Below are 17,837 nucleotides of genomic sequence, written 5' to 3' on the forward strand. Positions count from 1 at the left end.
TTGCCAATTACTGAACTCTGCTGAGGAAATCTAGTACAATAAAGGTACTTCTGTTTTGTAAATGTCTCAACTACACTTCTGGTTTTGGGCTGTAGTATTATAAAATGAAGCGGAATCTGTGAAATTAAATGTATGAGACACATTTTGCAATATAAACAAAAGTAGCCTCATAACACATAAGAACAGCTATACTGGGTCAGACCAAAGGTCCATCTAGCCCAGTATCCTGTCTTCCAACAGTGGTCAATGCCAGGTGCCCCTGAGGGAATGAACAGAACAGGTGATCAAGTGATCCACCCCATTGCCAATTCCCAGCTTCTGACAAACAGATTAGGGACACCATCCCTATCCATCATGGCTAATAGCCACTGATGGACCTACCTTCCATGAATTTATCTAGTTATTTTTGAATCGTTATAGTCTTGGCCTTGACAACTGTGATGTTACACTCCATATTCTTAGGTTGACTGTGCGTTGTGTGGAAAAATACTTCTTGTGTTATGAGGAATAAATAACACTTTCTTATTTACTTTCTCCACACCAGTCATGATTCTATAGACCTCTATCTAAGAGCCTGATCATCTCAGCTCCACCAGCATAAATCCATATAAAGCACATTAACAGCAGTGGTGTTACTCCTAAATTATTCGAGCGTTAATCCAAAATAACCATTCTGGATTTACAGCGATGTAACTGAGGCTACCTCTTCACTTATGGAAGTGTGTAAACTACAGACACAGCACATTCTGCTAGCCCAGGTACAAACAGCAGTATTGACTGTGAGACATGGCTTAGGCTGGGGCTCTGGAACAATTTTTATAGTGGGGGATGCTGATGATGAAACCACATATTTGGTGTTTGCTGATGCTATTTCAAGCCAGATGGTGCAGCAGCAACCCCAGTTCCAGCAGTACTGGGCTTTGGTGGGTTGAGTGCCCTACACACCTGAACCCACAGGTCATATATGCTACATAGCTCTTTATATACCCAAGAAGTGCTGCTCCTGTTTAAACTGCTATTTTAGCAATGTAGTGTCCCACTGCTTCCTGCTGCCAGAGCCTTTCCCTGCAGGGGTGTAGCTACTCATCCGTGACAAGTGTGGATGCAGTCTGTAGTTACACATGTAATAGCCTCTACTCTACACCCCACCCTGAGTGTGGCCATAACCTGAGATCATTATCAAGACAGTGAAAGTGATTAAACTACGGTACAGTAACACGTTTTAATGCAGAAATTGAAAGAGAGGGAATTCTGAAACCCCCCTAAATCGTCAGATCAGTGAATTAGGGGGAAAAAAAACCTAAATATTTTGGGAGACAAAACACTGAAAATTTGGGCTGAGGGTTATTATTTCTATGACGTATAAAGCACCACCCCGCAGGCGTTAGAAAAGGAAAGATCCCCGAAGAGCTCTGCTTACAGTCCCGGCTCCTAGGAGGCGCCGCGGAGTTAGCGTCTGCAGGTCAGTTTCAGACCAACGCAAACACGGAGGGAGTCGCGTCAGGAAAGGGGCCGCCTGCCCTGACCCCGCGCAGCAGCCGACGCTCTTCAGGAGCGGGCAGTGGGCACCGCGGCGCGTCCCTTACAGTCTCGCGGCCCCAGCTGGTAACCCGGCTCCTCACGGGCCGCAGCAGCCCGAGCCGCCCCCGAGTGACAGAGGCGACGCGTTTGTGCTCCAGCGGGGCCGCGCCGCCCCTGAGCCCACCCCGCCCGGCCGCCGCTCTCGCCGCACCTACCCGATGAGCTGCCTCCGCAGGGCGAGTGTCTCCGGCCGGGCCTGCATGGCGCTTCTCGCGGGGCGGGAGCGAGCGGTGGCCGGCACAGCAGCCCCGCCCTGCCGCCTTCTCTCCGGGCGGGCTCGGCAACAGCCCCGTCCCGCCTACGGAAAGCGCCGCGCTCCTGAGGGAACCCGCCGGCGCAGCGGGCCCGGGCCCAGCCTCGTTCGGGGAGCGCCGGCCCAGTGCGCTTCCCGCCAACTCCCCCCGGGGCCTGCTGCTGAGGCCCGGCGCCGCCGCTGGAAGGCCAGAAGAGCACGGGTAGGGCGCGGAGCGCTGGCGGGAGAAGGGGGGTTAGAGTGGCACCCTCAGGAGCATTTCTGCCCCATGCCCGCCCTGCTGGCCTTAACCCCACGGGCTCCCCCTGGACCAGTTCTCTGCCGGCCTCCCTCTCGGTGCCACAGAGAGGGGATGATGGGCACCCTGGAGGCAGGTCCCTTAGCCAGTCTGTCTCTCTCTTACCCCAGCGTCCTCACTTCCAAGGGGCAGAAAACCCATCCACTGGCCAGGCCCTAGTGCTGACAGTAGTGAAAACCAGCCAGAGGGGAACCCTTGCAATGAGCAATTAAGCCTTGTATACAGGAGCAAATTACAGTATGAATCGAAGCCCATGTTGTTAAACTGGTGCAACCCCCCTTGGGAACACTTTAAGAGTGGCTTATTCTGGTTTAGCTTAGGTCAATTGGGAGCAAGTGTAAGCTAACCTATAAGTCACTCCAATGGAAAGACGTCTCTACACAGTTTGCTGTAGTTTAACTATATTGGTTAAAAAACCTATTTATGTTAAACTGATGCAGGTTTCTTGTGTAGACGAGGCCTTAGTTAAGGTATATAAAGTGATCTGAACAATGAGAGTAAATGCTGCAAATTATTCATTATTCAGAACTTGGCATTTCGCACAGGCTGTTTTAGTGATGGCGTTGTGTCAGCAGGAGCATCACTGCATTCATGTACTTTCTGATCCCATTAAAAAACACCTTGACAAATACACTGTCTCTTCAATAGAAAAGAACTCACTAGAGAAGAGCAACAAAAATAATAAAAGGTCTAGAAAACATGACCTATGAGGGAAGATTGGAAAAGAAGACAGGGGGGATATGACAACAGTTTAAGTACATAAAAGGTTGTTACAAGGAGGAGAGAGAAGAATTGTTCTTGGTAACCTCTGAGGGTAGGTCAAGCTATGGGCTTAAATTGCAGCAAGGGAGGGTTAGGTTGGACATTAGGAAAAACTTCTTAACTGTCAGGTTGGGTAAGCACTGGAATAAATTGCCTAGGGAGGTGGTGGAATCTCCATCATGGGAGATTTTTAAGAGCAGGTTAGACAAACACCTGTCAGGAATGGTGGAGATGATACTTAGTCCTGCCGTGAGTGCAGGGGACTGGACTAGATGACCTCTCGAGGTCCTTTCCAGTCCTATGATTCTGTGATCACTTTCAGACCTCTTGTCTGGCTTCTAATTTTCTGTGGAGATTATACCAGTGAAGTAGGTGACTCTAGAATTCACATGGCATTAATAAAAATATGTCACTGGCCTGGGCCCTTCCAAATCCTCCTCATCATCTGTGTTGTAAGGTTCTCTCTTGCAAATATTTATATTTTAAGGCAGGTTTCTATATCTAAAAATTAATTGTGGTGTGTGTTTTTGTGGGCTACCTTTGAGAACATTGTCCAATATCTCACAATATATACCCCATAGTCTTAAGCAAAGAAAAGTTTGTATTCCTATATTCCTGTGTTTGCTCAGTGAAAGAGTAGCGGAGCTGACAATGATGGAGAAAAATGGCTTACTCTCAAACTGGTAAAGAGGGAACATGAACAACAGGGGAAATACTATCATTAGTTCAGATTGGTCACATTAACTTATTTGCACAGATTTGTTTACACTGAGGACTGTGGATTGGAAGAACTGTTGAAAGCCTGAGGGGAATTCTCCCACCCATTGCATAAAAAGTTTGCCCTGTTTTAATAAATGTTGTTACAAAACAATGCCTGCAACCACTAAGGTTCTGGAGTAAGCAGTCTGCAGAGATTGCAGGCCTGAGCCCTTTGTGAACTGTTTGAAACAGCTTGATAGATTTTGTTACTGATTAGAAAATAGGGACATCAATAAATTGCATCTTGACTTGCAGCTGTGGACAGATTTACTTGATAAGTACAAGAGGAATTTAATTTGTGTAAATGTGAATGATTTGGAAAGACTGACCTATCATGGACTCAAAACTATGTTGATTTTAAAGTCATTCATTTGTTTCATATTAGTGACTTTTTAAATAACTAAACATACTTTAAAGGGGAAATTAATAAGAAATTTTTATTTGAATTCTTGCCTCATTAAAACATTTAGTAGTTATTTAAAACAACAAACATTTAGAATTTGGAAAGTTTATTCTTAGTTACAGATGCTGCAGTTTATGATACAGTCACATCATCATAAAAACAACTTCTAAAAGGAGGCAGTTTTTTTTAAAGTCCAAATATTAATTACAGATTAAAACACAATGAAGCAATGGTTTTGAGGGTTTCAAAATAATGCACTGTTCATTGCAGTTATAAAATAGAAATAAAATGATGCAGTACTAGTTAATACCATTTTAACATAATAAACAATGGATAAGAAACACTATTAATGCCTTTTTAAAAACAAACAGTTGTTCCCCAAAATTATGACTAAATATAACACTTCTCTTGGCATGTACATTATAACAGTGTATAAAAGGGTTTAAAAATAAAAGACTTGCTTAAATACCTCTTTTTTTATAAAGGTACCTATTTTTGTTTTAGAAAAGCAATACATTTTACTGAAACTTAGGAAAGCTTTGTATAAGATACTATGTAAATACATTCAAACAACTGTTACTCACAAGAGGCCCAACATGCAAACACTCATGTGGGTAGATGAATAGATGCAACTGAAGTGAATGTGAATGTGATTACCCACATGAATAAGGAACGCATGCATAGCAGTTTATAGGATCAGGCCCTACTGACATAATGAAACCAGGTGAGCTAATACATTTATTTATATTCTTCTAAATACTGTATAAGTAGGTCATTTAGTACAAAATACTAACAGTTGTAGCTTCTTGAACTGCAGATAATTGCACTTAGATTATAAAATGAGAGCAACAGATAGCAGGTGGTTTTGTTTGCACTTTGATTATTTGGATTGTAAACTGTGATTGTAGCCTTAACTTCCTGCTCATTGGAATTTCCAGCTGTATGTTTTATCATACTGAATATATATTTTTTCCAGTGAAATGTAGAAAGTAAAACATCAAAGGTAAATGGAGAAAAAACAAACAGTGCAAGATAAAAATTATTGTATTCTGAGAATTTCTACAATATTGCACTCCACCACATTGACATTACCAACCAGAATGCACCCAGTAAGAGACTGATCCAGCTTTCATTTTAGCCAATGGGCCTAATGCTGAAACTCAATGAGTAATTGGGTGCTAAGCACTTTGCAAAATCAGGTCCTAACTATATTTATGTTTAACTGTTAAACAAATCTGAAAATACAAACTAAATTTTACACACAAAAATAAAATAAAAATTGCAAAACCTAGGGTCTGTACATAACACTTTTTGAAGATGTGTACAAATCAGTTTATCATAAGAAAAAGCAGCAGGGCAGGTCTTAATGAGTTACAGATTATGTATTTTAAATATATGCATGAGATTCCTCCATTTTTACTTCCCTCTTTTTAATAAGTCTGTTATATAATGGAGCCTCACAAAAATAATTAGCTGACTGTTCACATTACATGAAATTCAGCAACAATGAGGCAGCCTCTACCAACCAGCGTGTAGTACACAGGAATTCATTGGTTTTACAGCAGATGAAAGGAGAATTGTAAACTGCCAATATGCTGTTCCCTACAGTCAGTGGTTTTGATAACTGCCAGTTCTAACATAAGAATGGTCATACTGGGTCAGACCAAAGGTCCATCCAGCCCAGTATGCTGTCTGCCAACAGTGGCCAATGCCAGGTGCCCCAGAGGGAGTGAACCTAATAGGTAATCAAGTGATCTCTCTCCTGCCAGCCAGCTCCACCCTCTGAGAAACAGAGGCTAGGGACACCCTTCCTTACCCATCCTGGCTAATAACCATTAATAGACTAAACCTCCATGAATTTATCTAGTTCTCTTTTAAACCATGTTATATAGTCCTAGCCTTCACATTTCTAATGCATTGAAAGCTGATGCCTCAGTATCTTTTTTCTGGCTCCCCTTAAATTCTCTAGAATAGTCTCATGTGCCCTGTCCAGTTCAGTTTTAAATTATTGAAATGACAGGTTTTCATCACTTTAGGCTCATATTCCACAAAATAATACTAGAACATTTTTGCTCATGATGATTAAATAGACTACAAATACATGCAAGAGTCACACAATTAAAACTATATATTAAATCATGAACCAACTATAAGCAAGAGAGGCTGAGTGCAAATTAAGAAGAGTAATTGTACTCAGTTGTTTACTTTGATGTTCAGTAGACTACCAGTGGAAGCAGATGAAACTACTAGTCACCAAAGTATTTAAAACTGAATTAGATTCATATATGGGATTTACAACAATCTTGGGTACAGCTGCCAAAGACTAGTTAATCCCCTAACAAAATGCAGTGGGGATGGACTAAAGCAGGGGTCGGCAACCTTTCAGAAGTGTTGTGGTGGGTCTTCATTTATACACACTAATTTAAGGCTTCGCGTGCCAGTAATACATTTTAGCGTTTTTTAAAGGTCTCTCTATGTCTATATATTATATAACCAAACTACTGTTATATGTAAAGTAAACAAGGCTGTCAAAATGTTTCAAAAGCTTTATTTAAAATTAAATTAAAATGTAGATCTTATCAGTTTAGTGTGATCCTTGCCCTGGCTTTTCCTTGCTGAGTTTTCCAATGTCTGGCACGTATTTGGATACTTTAAGCTGCACACAGGCTTCTGAGTGATCAGTTGTTAACCATCTGGAACCCCAGAGCAGCAGCTGAGGTGAGTGGAGCTGGCGGCTGGTAGGGTTGAGCAGGGCAGGAAGCCTGGACCCTGTGTGGCAGGGGGCCTGCGCTGGAACTCCAACCGGAAGCAAGGTGAGTGGGATTGCGGCGGGGACCCCGGCTGCCAAGGGGCCAGCAGCCAGAAACCCAGAGCAGCGACTGAGTGGCTCAGCCCGCCCCTGCTCTGGAGTTTTGGCCGCTGGCTCCTGCCAGCTGGGGTCTCAGCCCGCTGGCAGCCTGGGGTTCCTTCACCCAGGCCGGCAGCGGGCGCTGAATGGGACCCGTGGTGGGACCCCAGCTGGCAGGAGCCAACGGCGGAAACCCCAGAGCGGCAGCAGTCTGAGCGGCTCAGCCCGCCACCACGTACCATCAAAAATCGGCTTGTGTGCCACCTTTGGCACGTGTGCCGTAGGTTGCCAACCCCTGGACTAAAGGGATCAGTTGTTCTTCCTTCCTAATTATCTGCGTTCCTAGAATAGTTATTCTTAGCAGTGAAACAGTTTATCTCTGCATAAAGGTGGTCTTGTAGGGCTGCCAAGGTCAGTAACACCCAAGGCAATATGCCACATCTGTGCCTGTTGTGCACATTAAAGTGACTTGGGCAGCTTGAAATCTGTGAAAATATTTAATTAAATACTTCAAAAAAATTCTTGCTAACAGATAGGAAGACCAGTTCTATCTATTAAGTGCACCAGCAAATATTTACTTATAAATCGTTTATCATTGTCCGGTAAAAAATTCTTACGAAGTAAAAACAATCACATGCATAAAATGAGGGAAAGCAATACTGAGGTTACAGTGCATCCTAATTGAAACAAGTACCATTAAAAAAAAAGATGGCCAAATTCTATTCTTAGCTACACTGGTGTAAATTCTGTTGAGTAGAATTGGGCCAAGAATACATAGTACTTGGCTGAGGATAATTTTTTTAAGAGCAGCTTTTATTGTTTACATTTTATAGTCAGATTTTTAATTCTCTATTTGTACATTTGGCTCATTGTTCAGATAAATCTGTTGACAATCTGGAAAATATTTAAGAGTTTTCTCTCTTCTCAAAGAAGTTTGGCTGGTAATCTCAGGCAATTTTTTTTGTGTGTGTCTGTCTAAGAAGCACATGAATTAATTACTAGGATAACAATTAAATAAGAACAAATGAGAAGCTTATGGTGTTTCCCATTATGGTGACATGTCAGAAAATGTACAAACTAAAAAAAAAAATTGAAAATATGAAACTGTATTTAAATAAATATTCTGTTGTTTTACAGAGATATTTCAACCATAAAAATACAAGAGAATTATCCATACTTCTCCCCCAAATTAACATCAGAAAAATCAGATTCCCCTTTCCCTGACATAAAGCTACTTATTTTGCTAGAAAACATATCCTCTAGGGGGCAGCATTAAACAACCATTCAGTTGCCATGCAATCTACCAAAACATGGGTACTACCTCTAGTTTTGTTTATTGAATAGCTCTAGTTTTGTTTGTTGAATTTTCCTGCCAAAAGGATGCATAATTATACATTATGAAAGGTTATTTATGGCAGAGACTGGCTATTTGTCATGGCAATAAATCTGGAAGTGTCATGGCATAACAATACTTTAAGTTGTTTGCCATAGGAAGTGATGAGAATATTTAAATGAATACCATTTATTTTATTGTGAATTGCATAACACAATTTAGTGGTGTTTAGCTAATAGTTGAAAACTCAAACTCCACTACATGGTATGTAGAGAACACCAAAGTCCTGATCCTGCAGTTGGATTCTTGTGGGTGGAAGAGTCTGCCTGCACAGGTCTGACTGCAGGATTGGGGACAAAATTTGTAAAAAAATCATGAAGGACCCTTGCTCCACTGTGGACTGATGCCAGTTTTACACTATCTAGGAATTTGACACTGTGACTAAATAAAACAAAAACACAAACAAACAAGAAAACAAACGAACAAAAAAAAAAGCAACCCTAAGAACAGGGTTCCTGTCATGGAAGTCTTGGCCATAACAAACATACAACCTTTTTATAGTAGATAACCGTGGTAATATATCAGACAGGCTTAAAAATATGGAATATACTTAATAGATATTTTTGACATGGGTAGATTCCAGCTTTTCCAGTTTTAGCATTAACAAGAATGACCAGTTCAGAAAGCACATATCAATGATTTGTTTAGTTAAAGACCATCAGACACCAAACATATGAAAGTATAAAACTGAAAAGCTGACTAAGAAACATTTTATCCTTTGGTTTTCTAGAAAACACAAGAAATATTTCAGCTTTAGCATTAGGAGAAAACATTCATAGATAGACATTTTAAATATACAGGAGAAATAAGTTCATCATTATTATATATACAGAAAATGTAAGCAATCTGTGAAAGAAAAAGTACGTGGCAACATCTTGATTTCTTAATCTAACTACCAAAAATAACTATCAAGGCTTGGAAAGAAATATTTTCAGTTTGGAGTCAGTTTGGGTTTTCTCCCAATCTCTTTCCTAACTAGGAGAAACATTCCTCGATTAACCTCCAAGTATGTAATTGCATCAACTGCAAACTACAGTCCCCCCTCCCCCCCCCCCACACAAGGGCAGGCTTACATCATCAGATTGTTTAAAATGCTGGAAGTGAGTCTACTTCAGGGTACCAATGTCTATATGCTGGTGACACTGAACTGAAGCTTGCAATGACGGGAAATATTTGGAAAGTAGTCAAGGCCAGAGGATATCTTCCCATTGGGAATTATAGGAAGATCTCCCACTACTACTACTATAGCATTGGTGCAATCATACTGTTGCTTGCACTGATTGTGCTACACGAATGCTAGACCAACAATGGAAGATTTCCCTAAAATTCTGCATAGGCTAGTCTAGACAGGGCAACTGTACTGTAACTGTTACCAAGAATCGGGCATTTAACCTGACTGAAATGACAGGGTGCAGCATACGGCCAGGACTGCCCTGAACAACAGTGAATGAAATAAACCACTCTAGCTTTAGGGCTTGTTTACATTGCCTTGGAAAATGCACTAGAGGAGTGTGATTTGTAAAGCACTCCAGTATGCTGTACTCTAAATGCCCCATGTAGATCCTGTTGGCGTGCTCTAAAAGATATCTAAGTTCATGTTAACATAGTCCTGTTTGACTATGTTAACATGAACTAGGGAATTGGGTGCATACTGCCCTTTGTGCCTTTCAGAATCTCCCCTTAAAAGTGATAGCTCACCTCCTGAATTAGAAATAATTAAAATGCATTTTTATTGCTGGTTAAAATTATATAATTCCTGTTTCTTGACCTATTAGTTTATCTGAGTTTTAATCAATATAATTATAGAGAACAGCAAAAAATACAACATACACCTTTATAGTCTTTAAACAAAAAAAGACAAGTAATACAAAATCAAAGTGGCTGACAAATATAAGAAAGTTAACTTTTCCTGTGAATCTTTTATGTAGTCCACATCTTCTATCATGATGATCTGTATGTCCATTTCAAACATTAATCAGTGTACAGGAAATGCACTCTGTTGTCTAGGAGGCTTTCCTAAATAAATCCAGTAGAAATAATGCACCAAGGCATGGATGATAATTCATAGGCATCATTCTGAAACTTTCTATCATCTGTTTGGAGACATTAATGGAGAGCAGCATACAGTACTGAGCACATTACCCTTGTTCGTATTATTAGAGCTGGAATTAACTCTGCACTAGGTTAACTTGTACAGGCAAAGCTCAGTAATTCTTGCCTTTATCCCAGTATCCTCACTTCATCACAAGCCTGCATGTGCCCAGTAGACTCAATGGAATAATGATCTAAACACAAGGCTTGGAACACCACAATAAGCACCACAGGCACAAAATTTTGATGTTTCCTCTCTCTTTATCCTTTAGTTACATTATGCTACTAAAGAAGTGTATTGGGAGGAGCACAGAGATCAAAAGATTGCAATTTTTTTGCCATGCAACTTTTTCCTTTTAGAGACAACTCTCCTCAGCCAGTTCTAGAGCTCCTTCCAAGATGGGAACGCCGTCCGTTCCCTGTAGGTGGTGCACTGCTACTCCACTCTGTATGGCTAGGCATGCAGTTGCAGCTCCTATCCACGATCAGTGTACTTGATGGCTGTGTAATCACTTTAGGTTTCTCCAATCTGCCTAGCTACCTTACTACTCCCTACTAGTACATCACCTACAAAATCAGCATGTCCTAAAAGCCTGGGTTTTGAGCTTTTGGTTAATTAGGCTTTACCTGATATAGGAAATAGGCTCTGATGACCTGTTTACCGGTACATCCAAGTTTTGTCTAGACACTTTTCAATGTCATTGGTATCTACTGTTAAGCCCTCTCCCCATCCCATAAAGAGAAACCATTAGGCTTTCTGGGTGTTCATTTCTTCAAGAATGGAATGGAACTGGTCAAGGTAACTTGCAGAATGGGATTACTGTGTCACTGTAATCTCAGTTCACCCAGTATTTTTGAGTGGGTATGTGGTATAGACTGAGCCTGAGTTCAAACTCATTTACAGCAAAGAAAAAGAGAGACAGGGAGAAGGAGGTGGAGGAAAAGTATGAGTATGCAGATCAAATTGTATAATGTTCACAAAACAAGCCCCACCAACCAAGGGAATTGAATACCATATTTCATACTGTGACCTCTTCCAAGTTTTGGGATCCCCCCAGCGTAAGTGCTCTCTTGCTTTAGAAAAGACTTTAGCAGAGTTCTCACTATGCGCCGAGCCTAAGATAGCAATTTTTTTTAAAAGTGTGTTTGGCAGATGAGGTTTCTCAGGTTCTCTGGATTCTGCAGTAACAAAGACGGAATCCCCAGCAAGACTCTTGTAACTCTTCAGCCACACACTCCAGAAGGTTAAAAGTAAGTTTCTTCCCGAGATACAAGTTTTGTCATTAGTAGTTGAAGCATGCACAGATGGCCGAGTTCATCATATTGAGCCAAAACTTTACCATTTCCATCAGGGTGGGAGCATGTAGCAGGGAATGGGGTTGGCTTTGTTTTCTCTGCCAGCTGAAAGTCCTTTCACTTGGCCGGATGACAAATGAGTTTCTTTCATTTCTAGGGCTGCAGTCTTCTTTTCTTTTTTGCTTTCAGCCATGTTTTTTCACCCTTTTAGTGAGTGTGCAACAGAAATGCAGAGTTGAAAGCCAAATTTAGAAGAGGGATCTTTCTCCTCCATGCTCTAAGGCACACTAGGCAACAAATTGTCTCAGTACTGTTAGTCCACACAGTAGCATTAGCAGCAAATACGATTATTCCCATCCACTGCAGCTTGTTTGTATATAAACTCCCAATGTTTCCATGCATGTCCAATGGGCTTTGGAAACTTTATAACATTTTAAAAGTCCATAAATGACAGCATCCAGTATAAAAAAGTTCAATATATTACTGTTGATATTTTTTTACAAAAATTAAAAGATCAAAATATGTCACATTATTTACATACTTTATGCTTCATGGTTAGAGATCACTGGAAAAAAACACAGACAATGTTTTAATCACAAAGACAGGAATGTTTCTTTACACTCATTCACTGCAAAGTAGTTAATTATTGTTAATGCTGTAAGAATTGACCCCTTTTGACTTTTTAATATTAAACAACTAAATGAATCAACATAGAATTAAATACTGTTCCTTTAAGGCCCTGCCCACATTCCGAGTTTGTAACCAGCTAGTAATGTGGTCGACTCTGAACTTGATTTATATCCCCATACCACATGGTTAAAATCTGATTAGTAACTGGTCAGCTACCCGTGTCCCAGCATTGCCAGAGTGTTAGTCTGGCACATGCTTCTCTGCCTGTAACTAGTTTACAATACTGTCCTTTAGTGATATGGAGAAAATGCCCTAACCATACGCAGGCAATTGGTTTGGGCAGTCCTCCTTCCTGGCTGTTTGTGCACTAGATATCCCACAATGCACTGTCCTGTGTGCTGCTGCTCTTCTGTGTGCATGTCATTAGATGCTTTATCCCCACTACTGAGGCACCATGAAAGAGCTGCCCAGATTTTCCTAGAACGCACTGATACAAACACTTTCAGGCAGTGTGGTAGGCGTGGACACACTATTGTGATGGCAGAAATACTCCTGTATCAGGGTGCTGGAACTAGGGGTGTTGGGGGTGCAGCAGCACCCCATGGCTTGAAGTTGTAATAACCAAATACACGATTTCTGTTTTCAGCACCACCACTATAAAAATTGTTCCAGCATCCCTGTCCTGTATGGAACCGAATGATTTTAACTTGGTTAAAGAGACCAAAACTCTATCTAGTTTCAAAATCATGGCTAAAAGCTAGAGTATGGGCAGGCCTTAACAGAGAACTGTAAAGCTAGAATGGAAATTAAGTTAAACCTAGATTTCTGAGCCAACCACCTTCACTAATCAGGTGGCAGAGGACATTCAGCACAGGAACAAGCTTCCACCTTTCCTGATTCAATAAAGCTATCCCTGACAGTAATTTCACAAGCACTATGGCATCCTTGAAAACCATGGTATCTGTGCTGTCATAAAATGATACACTCTCAAAAATTGCAATATTCTCAAATACTTGGTGGTTTGTTGATGTCATCAAGAGGATTTTATATTGGGAAAAAGTAATTTCAATACATTTATTTGAAACTTATTGCTGAGGAAGCATTCGACACAATCCCCATTCTGAATTGCCTGGTTAGACTGGGGGATATTTATCTAAAAAATCTGGGCCTAACTTAGTTTTCATTTGAGCACAACAACATTTAATTTGTTTTTCATATTATTATATTTCCTAAATGAACTATATATACACATGCTATACACATACCCCTACACTCTCTGGGCAAGATTAGCTGTTTGGCAGGTGCAAATATTTGTCAGTGTAATTTGGGCCACTTGGATGCATAAACGTGTGTGTGCCTACAAACCAGGGCTCAAACCTGCAAATTTTTGCACACTGAGTAGCTTTCATTACATGAATGATCCCATTCCCCTAAATGTGAGCTACCCATATTAATCAAGTTACTAAACTGACTAACTATGCACATGACTGGGTCCCTAAACTGGAAGTGCAAAAATGGAGCCTTGGTAAAGCCAGGCCTGAAAAAAACTCTCTCTTTATGGACAAGGTTTATGAGTAAGGTATTCAGCAATTGTTAGCTATGGAGTTTCTTGCACTTCCTCTGTAGCATCTGGTTCTACTATTGTATGAGACAGGGATACATAAGTTCTGCTCTGATCTCGTATGGCCATTTCTACGTAAGGTACGTTCTCCTTTGCACAGTTTAAGTGAAGCTCAGAAATACCAACAAAAGCTCAAAATGCAACCAAATTCAAACCACTGCCAAAGCAGGGAGCTTCACTCTACCTTGTGCCAACATCCCGGTACTGGCAGTCCATCTGGTCCCTGTAAAAATTAATTCACAGGTGTCATTTCTGTTGGAAGTTACCTAAGTATCATGCTGAAAAAAACGCAGGCCATTCATCATGATGGTGTAAGATTCAGCAGAACAACCGACAAAGACTGACTAATTACCATGCAAAAACATATATTTGTATATAAACAAAAATACATATGCAAGAGAAATAATTAGTGTATCAGGAGTAATAAAAAAAAACTTGGAATCATAGTGAATTCATTTCACAACCTGATTTAAAAGGCTGTGGGGTTTATGCTGTCAGAAGCATGTATGGAGGGAATTCTGCAGGAACACAGCTTTTGGTGGTTTTCTTGTTTAATTTTTTTTTTAAATGACATCTCAGTTTCTTTAGTCTGATCCTGCAACACTTAATCCTTTGAGAAGTCCAGAGTCATTCCACTGATTTCAATAAGATTTCACTTAGATTGTAAATGGGCCCATCCTTTTGTTCTGTTTTTGTACACCACCCAACACAATGGAGTCCTGGTCCATGACCAGAGCTTCTAGGCAGTACAGTAATACAAATAATAATGACTCATGGAGTAACAGACTAGTCAGTGGGAGCACAGGTGTAAAGATTGAACCTTTTATGCTTAGTTATAGACACACCGAGGTATCAGAGTCCTGTGAAGATCAGAAAATGGTAAAGTTTGGCTATAGTGAGGGGGAAAAAATTAACCATGTGCATGTGACACATGAATTAATTAACCTATCCTTAGAAGGGAAAGGGGCTAGATGTGAATATGAACCAACTCTCCAGCTCAAAGCCACACTGGAAGAAATAGCAGATTAAGCCACCTATATATACTCAGTTTTTGGTGCTGGATTTTTAAAGAGCCATGAGGCCATCTGTGTGCATTCTGCACATGTAAATTACTGTGTGTATGTGTGAAAATTGGGTGTTCACACATAAGTCGGTAGAAAGGTAACTAATTAGGTATTGTGTGTGAAAATACCAGGTCTGTGTGCACAGTCATGGTAACTGTGGGTAAGTATAAGTGAAAAATGCACATGGACCTTGGGCCGCTCCTTTTAAAAACCAGGCCCCTACTGTCCATCATTTCACAACCTCTTACTTATATTGTGCATTAACTTTCATAAGATAACCCAACCTTCATGAAGCCCAGTGTGACAGATGTGGCAGGGGAATGACACTCTCCCAACATTACTCATGTCATGATACACAGCTCATGCTATAGTAACACATCTTTTACTATATCATTACAGAGTGATTATAACATGTTTGGTCTTCTTGCTGCGTCCACATAAAACTTTGAATTTCTGAGGAAGTACCTTTGAAAGAAAGTACTTCGCCAAACCATTTGAACACTATTTGCTAGAGGTAAATTCCTGCCCTCTTCTGCTGGGGGTACAGTGGGATGGGAGGAGTTTGGAGGATTGGAGTAGGAATCCAGCTCTTACATTCAGACATCCATCAGTCAAAGCCAACCCTGAGCCCACTCTGTCTTGTCCTGCACTTTCTGCTGGCAAGATGACTCAGGGTTCAAGTATGACCTGTTCTCCTCCTTTGGCTCTTGCTAAGTACAGTAAAGTCAGCATCTTGCCCCAGACAAGAACTTTTAATTAAAAATATACAACCCATATATTTATTTTGGCAATAATAATCATCACCCGACTTTATATAGCACTGTTCCCCCCAGAGGATCCCAAAGCACTGTACAGACTTAAAAACTAGTTTGCAAACACTACACAGGGAGCATGCTATCTACTCCTAGACTGAAACAACACACAGCAACACTATGCAGCAGGTCAGGAAATGCAGGATGACAACTACTCAAACGAAGGGTCAGGTATAGGTTAATCCACATGCATAGTAGTTAGGAAATGAAAATACTGTATCAGCAAGTGTATATACTGTCTACATACAGAAGAAACCAGATTCCATATACAGCGAATGCCATTAAAATCTTGATATTTACCACACCTCGGTATTTACCTGTACTGAAGTATTCCCTGTAATTCAGGGCTTTGGAGCAGAGCCCAGAGCTGGAGCGAGGAGCAGCTCCGGAGCAGTGGAGCTGCAGGTTTTTGCCTGGAGCTGGAGTGGAGCCAGAGCACAGCTCCAAAGCCCTGCTGTAATTTGAATGGGAAATACTTTGGTAGATAAAACTATTCTGAACAGCAAAGGTCAAGAGTTCACTGGGGTCTCCCGCATATATTTGGTTTCCTTGATCCATGTGGGAACCTGTTTAACTTTGTGGAAGAATGACTGTGTACTGCCCTTTGGTTGCTTGGAAGAAGAATATAGACCAGCTAAACATGCATATTTTTCTATGTTTCTCACAGCAAGTGCCTTCAGTTGGCCATGCAGAGTCGCTTTCCACAGCACAGCCAAGCCACACACCTTTTCACATAATCTTTGCACTTTAACCTGTTGACTTTACAGCTAATATGTGCGGGCAACTGGATTCTGACACAACAAATGCTCTTTCAATGCATGGCCTGTCAGTGTACTCCTATGACCACCATTCCATAGAAGTACAAACTGGCTCTGAATCTAATGTGTGTTTCCTTCTCTCTTTAGCAGAATGCACTCATATATCCCTCATGAAAGGGCTTTGCAGCAGCAGAAACAATTAGACACACGAGCCATGCAAGAAAGGAAAAGAGAAGAGATACTATACCAAAGGGCAGGGTGTGCTCAACCCATGCAGGCTTGGTAAGCCTGGCTCCCCTTTATCGCCTTTAATATTTCGATCTCCCTGTTTAAAAATGAACTGCTTGTTGAGATTGATGAAAGACACAGAAAAGTTACTTAAACAGACATAATTTCATCAGCAACAGAAAGAAAATGGGTTCAAATTACTGTAAATCTATTTTTGATGACAAGAATAGCAAATTCATCTAGACACCATCAACTCTGTCATCAGACAAGCGTCTTATAACTTTGTAACAGCAAATTTAAAACCATGGAAGTAAAATAATTTGACACACAAAGAAAGCTGATCCACAGAAGCCAAAATGAGTTACAAATGCTGGTATAGCTTATGCCAGTTTCCTGAACAAAGTAAGGTATGCCGACAAAAGCACTTCTTTGCTGGTATATTTGCGTCTATGCCAGAGCTTTTGCCAGCACAGCTCTGTTGGTCAGAGGTAGGGAGAAGGAAGGAAAAAAAAATCACATCTCTGACTGACAAGCTATGTTGGCAAAAGTTTCAAGTGTAGACCAGGCCTAACAAAGAATCGTACCTTGTTTAAAGCATGTACCTCACAGTAGATCAGTATGGCTGGAATAAGTTTTAACCACTGATTTAAACAATGTTACTTTAATACATAAAAAAAGTAACTCATCCATAATTCTCAAAGCATTTTACCAAGATGGATAAGCACCAACACACCCATTCTACAGGTATAAAGAAAAGAGTAGTTTAGAAAAGGAGGACTACCTTGACCTGAAGAGCTTTGTGTAGCTGACAGCTTGTCTCTTTCACCAACAGAAGTTGGTCCAATAAAAGCTATTAACTCACTCACTTGTCTACCTTGACATAAACCAGAATCTAATTGTGCTATCTAGGCCAGTGGTGGGCAACCTGCAGCCTGTCAGGGTAATCTGCTGGCGGGCCATGAGACAGTTTGTTTACATTGACTGTCCGTAGGCCTGTCCGCCTGCAGCACCCGGTGGCCGCGCCGCATCCTGCAGCTCCC

The 17,837-nt window shown here is 40.9% G+C and overlaps 2 protein-coding genes and 1 long non-coding RNA gene across 5 annotated transcripts in view; 1 reads left to right on the forward strand and 2 right to left on the reverse strand.

The window, feature by feature from the left end:
• Nucleotides 1–4,898, reverse strand: part of PHYKPL (5-phosphohydroxy-L-lysine phospho-lyase) — a 20,785-nt gene extending 15,887 nt beyond the window's left edge. Inside the window, exon 1 of one of the 2 annotated variants that reach the window (XM_045027551.1) lies at nucleotides 4,641–4,898. In XM_045027551.1, coding sequence (XP_044883486.1) covers nucleotides 4,641–4,738 — 98 coding nt within the window. In that variant the 5' untranslated portion in view covers nucleotides 4,739–4,898. Of the gene's footprint in view, nucleotides 1–1,736; nucleotides 1,910–4,640 lie in introns of those variants that run through there. The other variant, XM_045027552.1, reaches the window with a different exon arrangement.
• On the forward strand, nucleotides 1,925–17,657 carry LOC123376000. The gene is made up of 3 exons (XR_006581659.1): nucleotides 1,925–2,036; nucleotides 15,399–15,513; nucleotides 16,717–17,657. It is a non-coding gene; the product is annotated as an uncharacterized LOC123376000 (long non-coding RNA).
• COL23A1 (collagen type XXIII alpha 1 chain) overlaps nucleotides 7,137–17,837 on the reverse strand; it is a 333,055-nt gene continuing 322,354 nt past the window's right edge. The window contains exons 28-30 of one of the 2 annotated variants that reach the window (XM_045027550.1): nucleotides 14,120–14,158; nucleotides 12,226–12,249; nucleotides 7,137–11,888 (exon numbers count right to left, since the gene is read on the reverse strand). In XM_045027550.1, the coding sequence (XP_044883485.1) occupies nucleotides 12,247–12,249; nucleotides 14,120–14,158 (42 nt within the window). In that variant the 3' untranslated portion in view covers nucleotides 7,137–11,888; nucleotides 12,226–12,246. Of the gene's footprint in view, nucleotides 12,250–14,119; nucleotides 14,159–17,837 lie in introns of both variants that reach the window. The other variant, XM_045027549.1, reaches the window with a different exon arrangement.

This window comes from Mauremys mutica, chromosome 8 (genome assembly GCF_020497125.1).
Source record: "Mauremys mutica isolate MM-2020 ecotype Southern chromosome 8, ASM2049712v1, whole genome shotgun sequence".
NCBI lineage: Eukaryota > Metazoa > Chordata > Testudines > Geoemydidae > Mauremys > Mauremys mutica.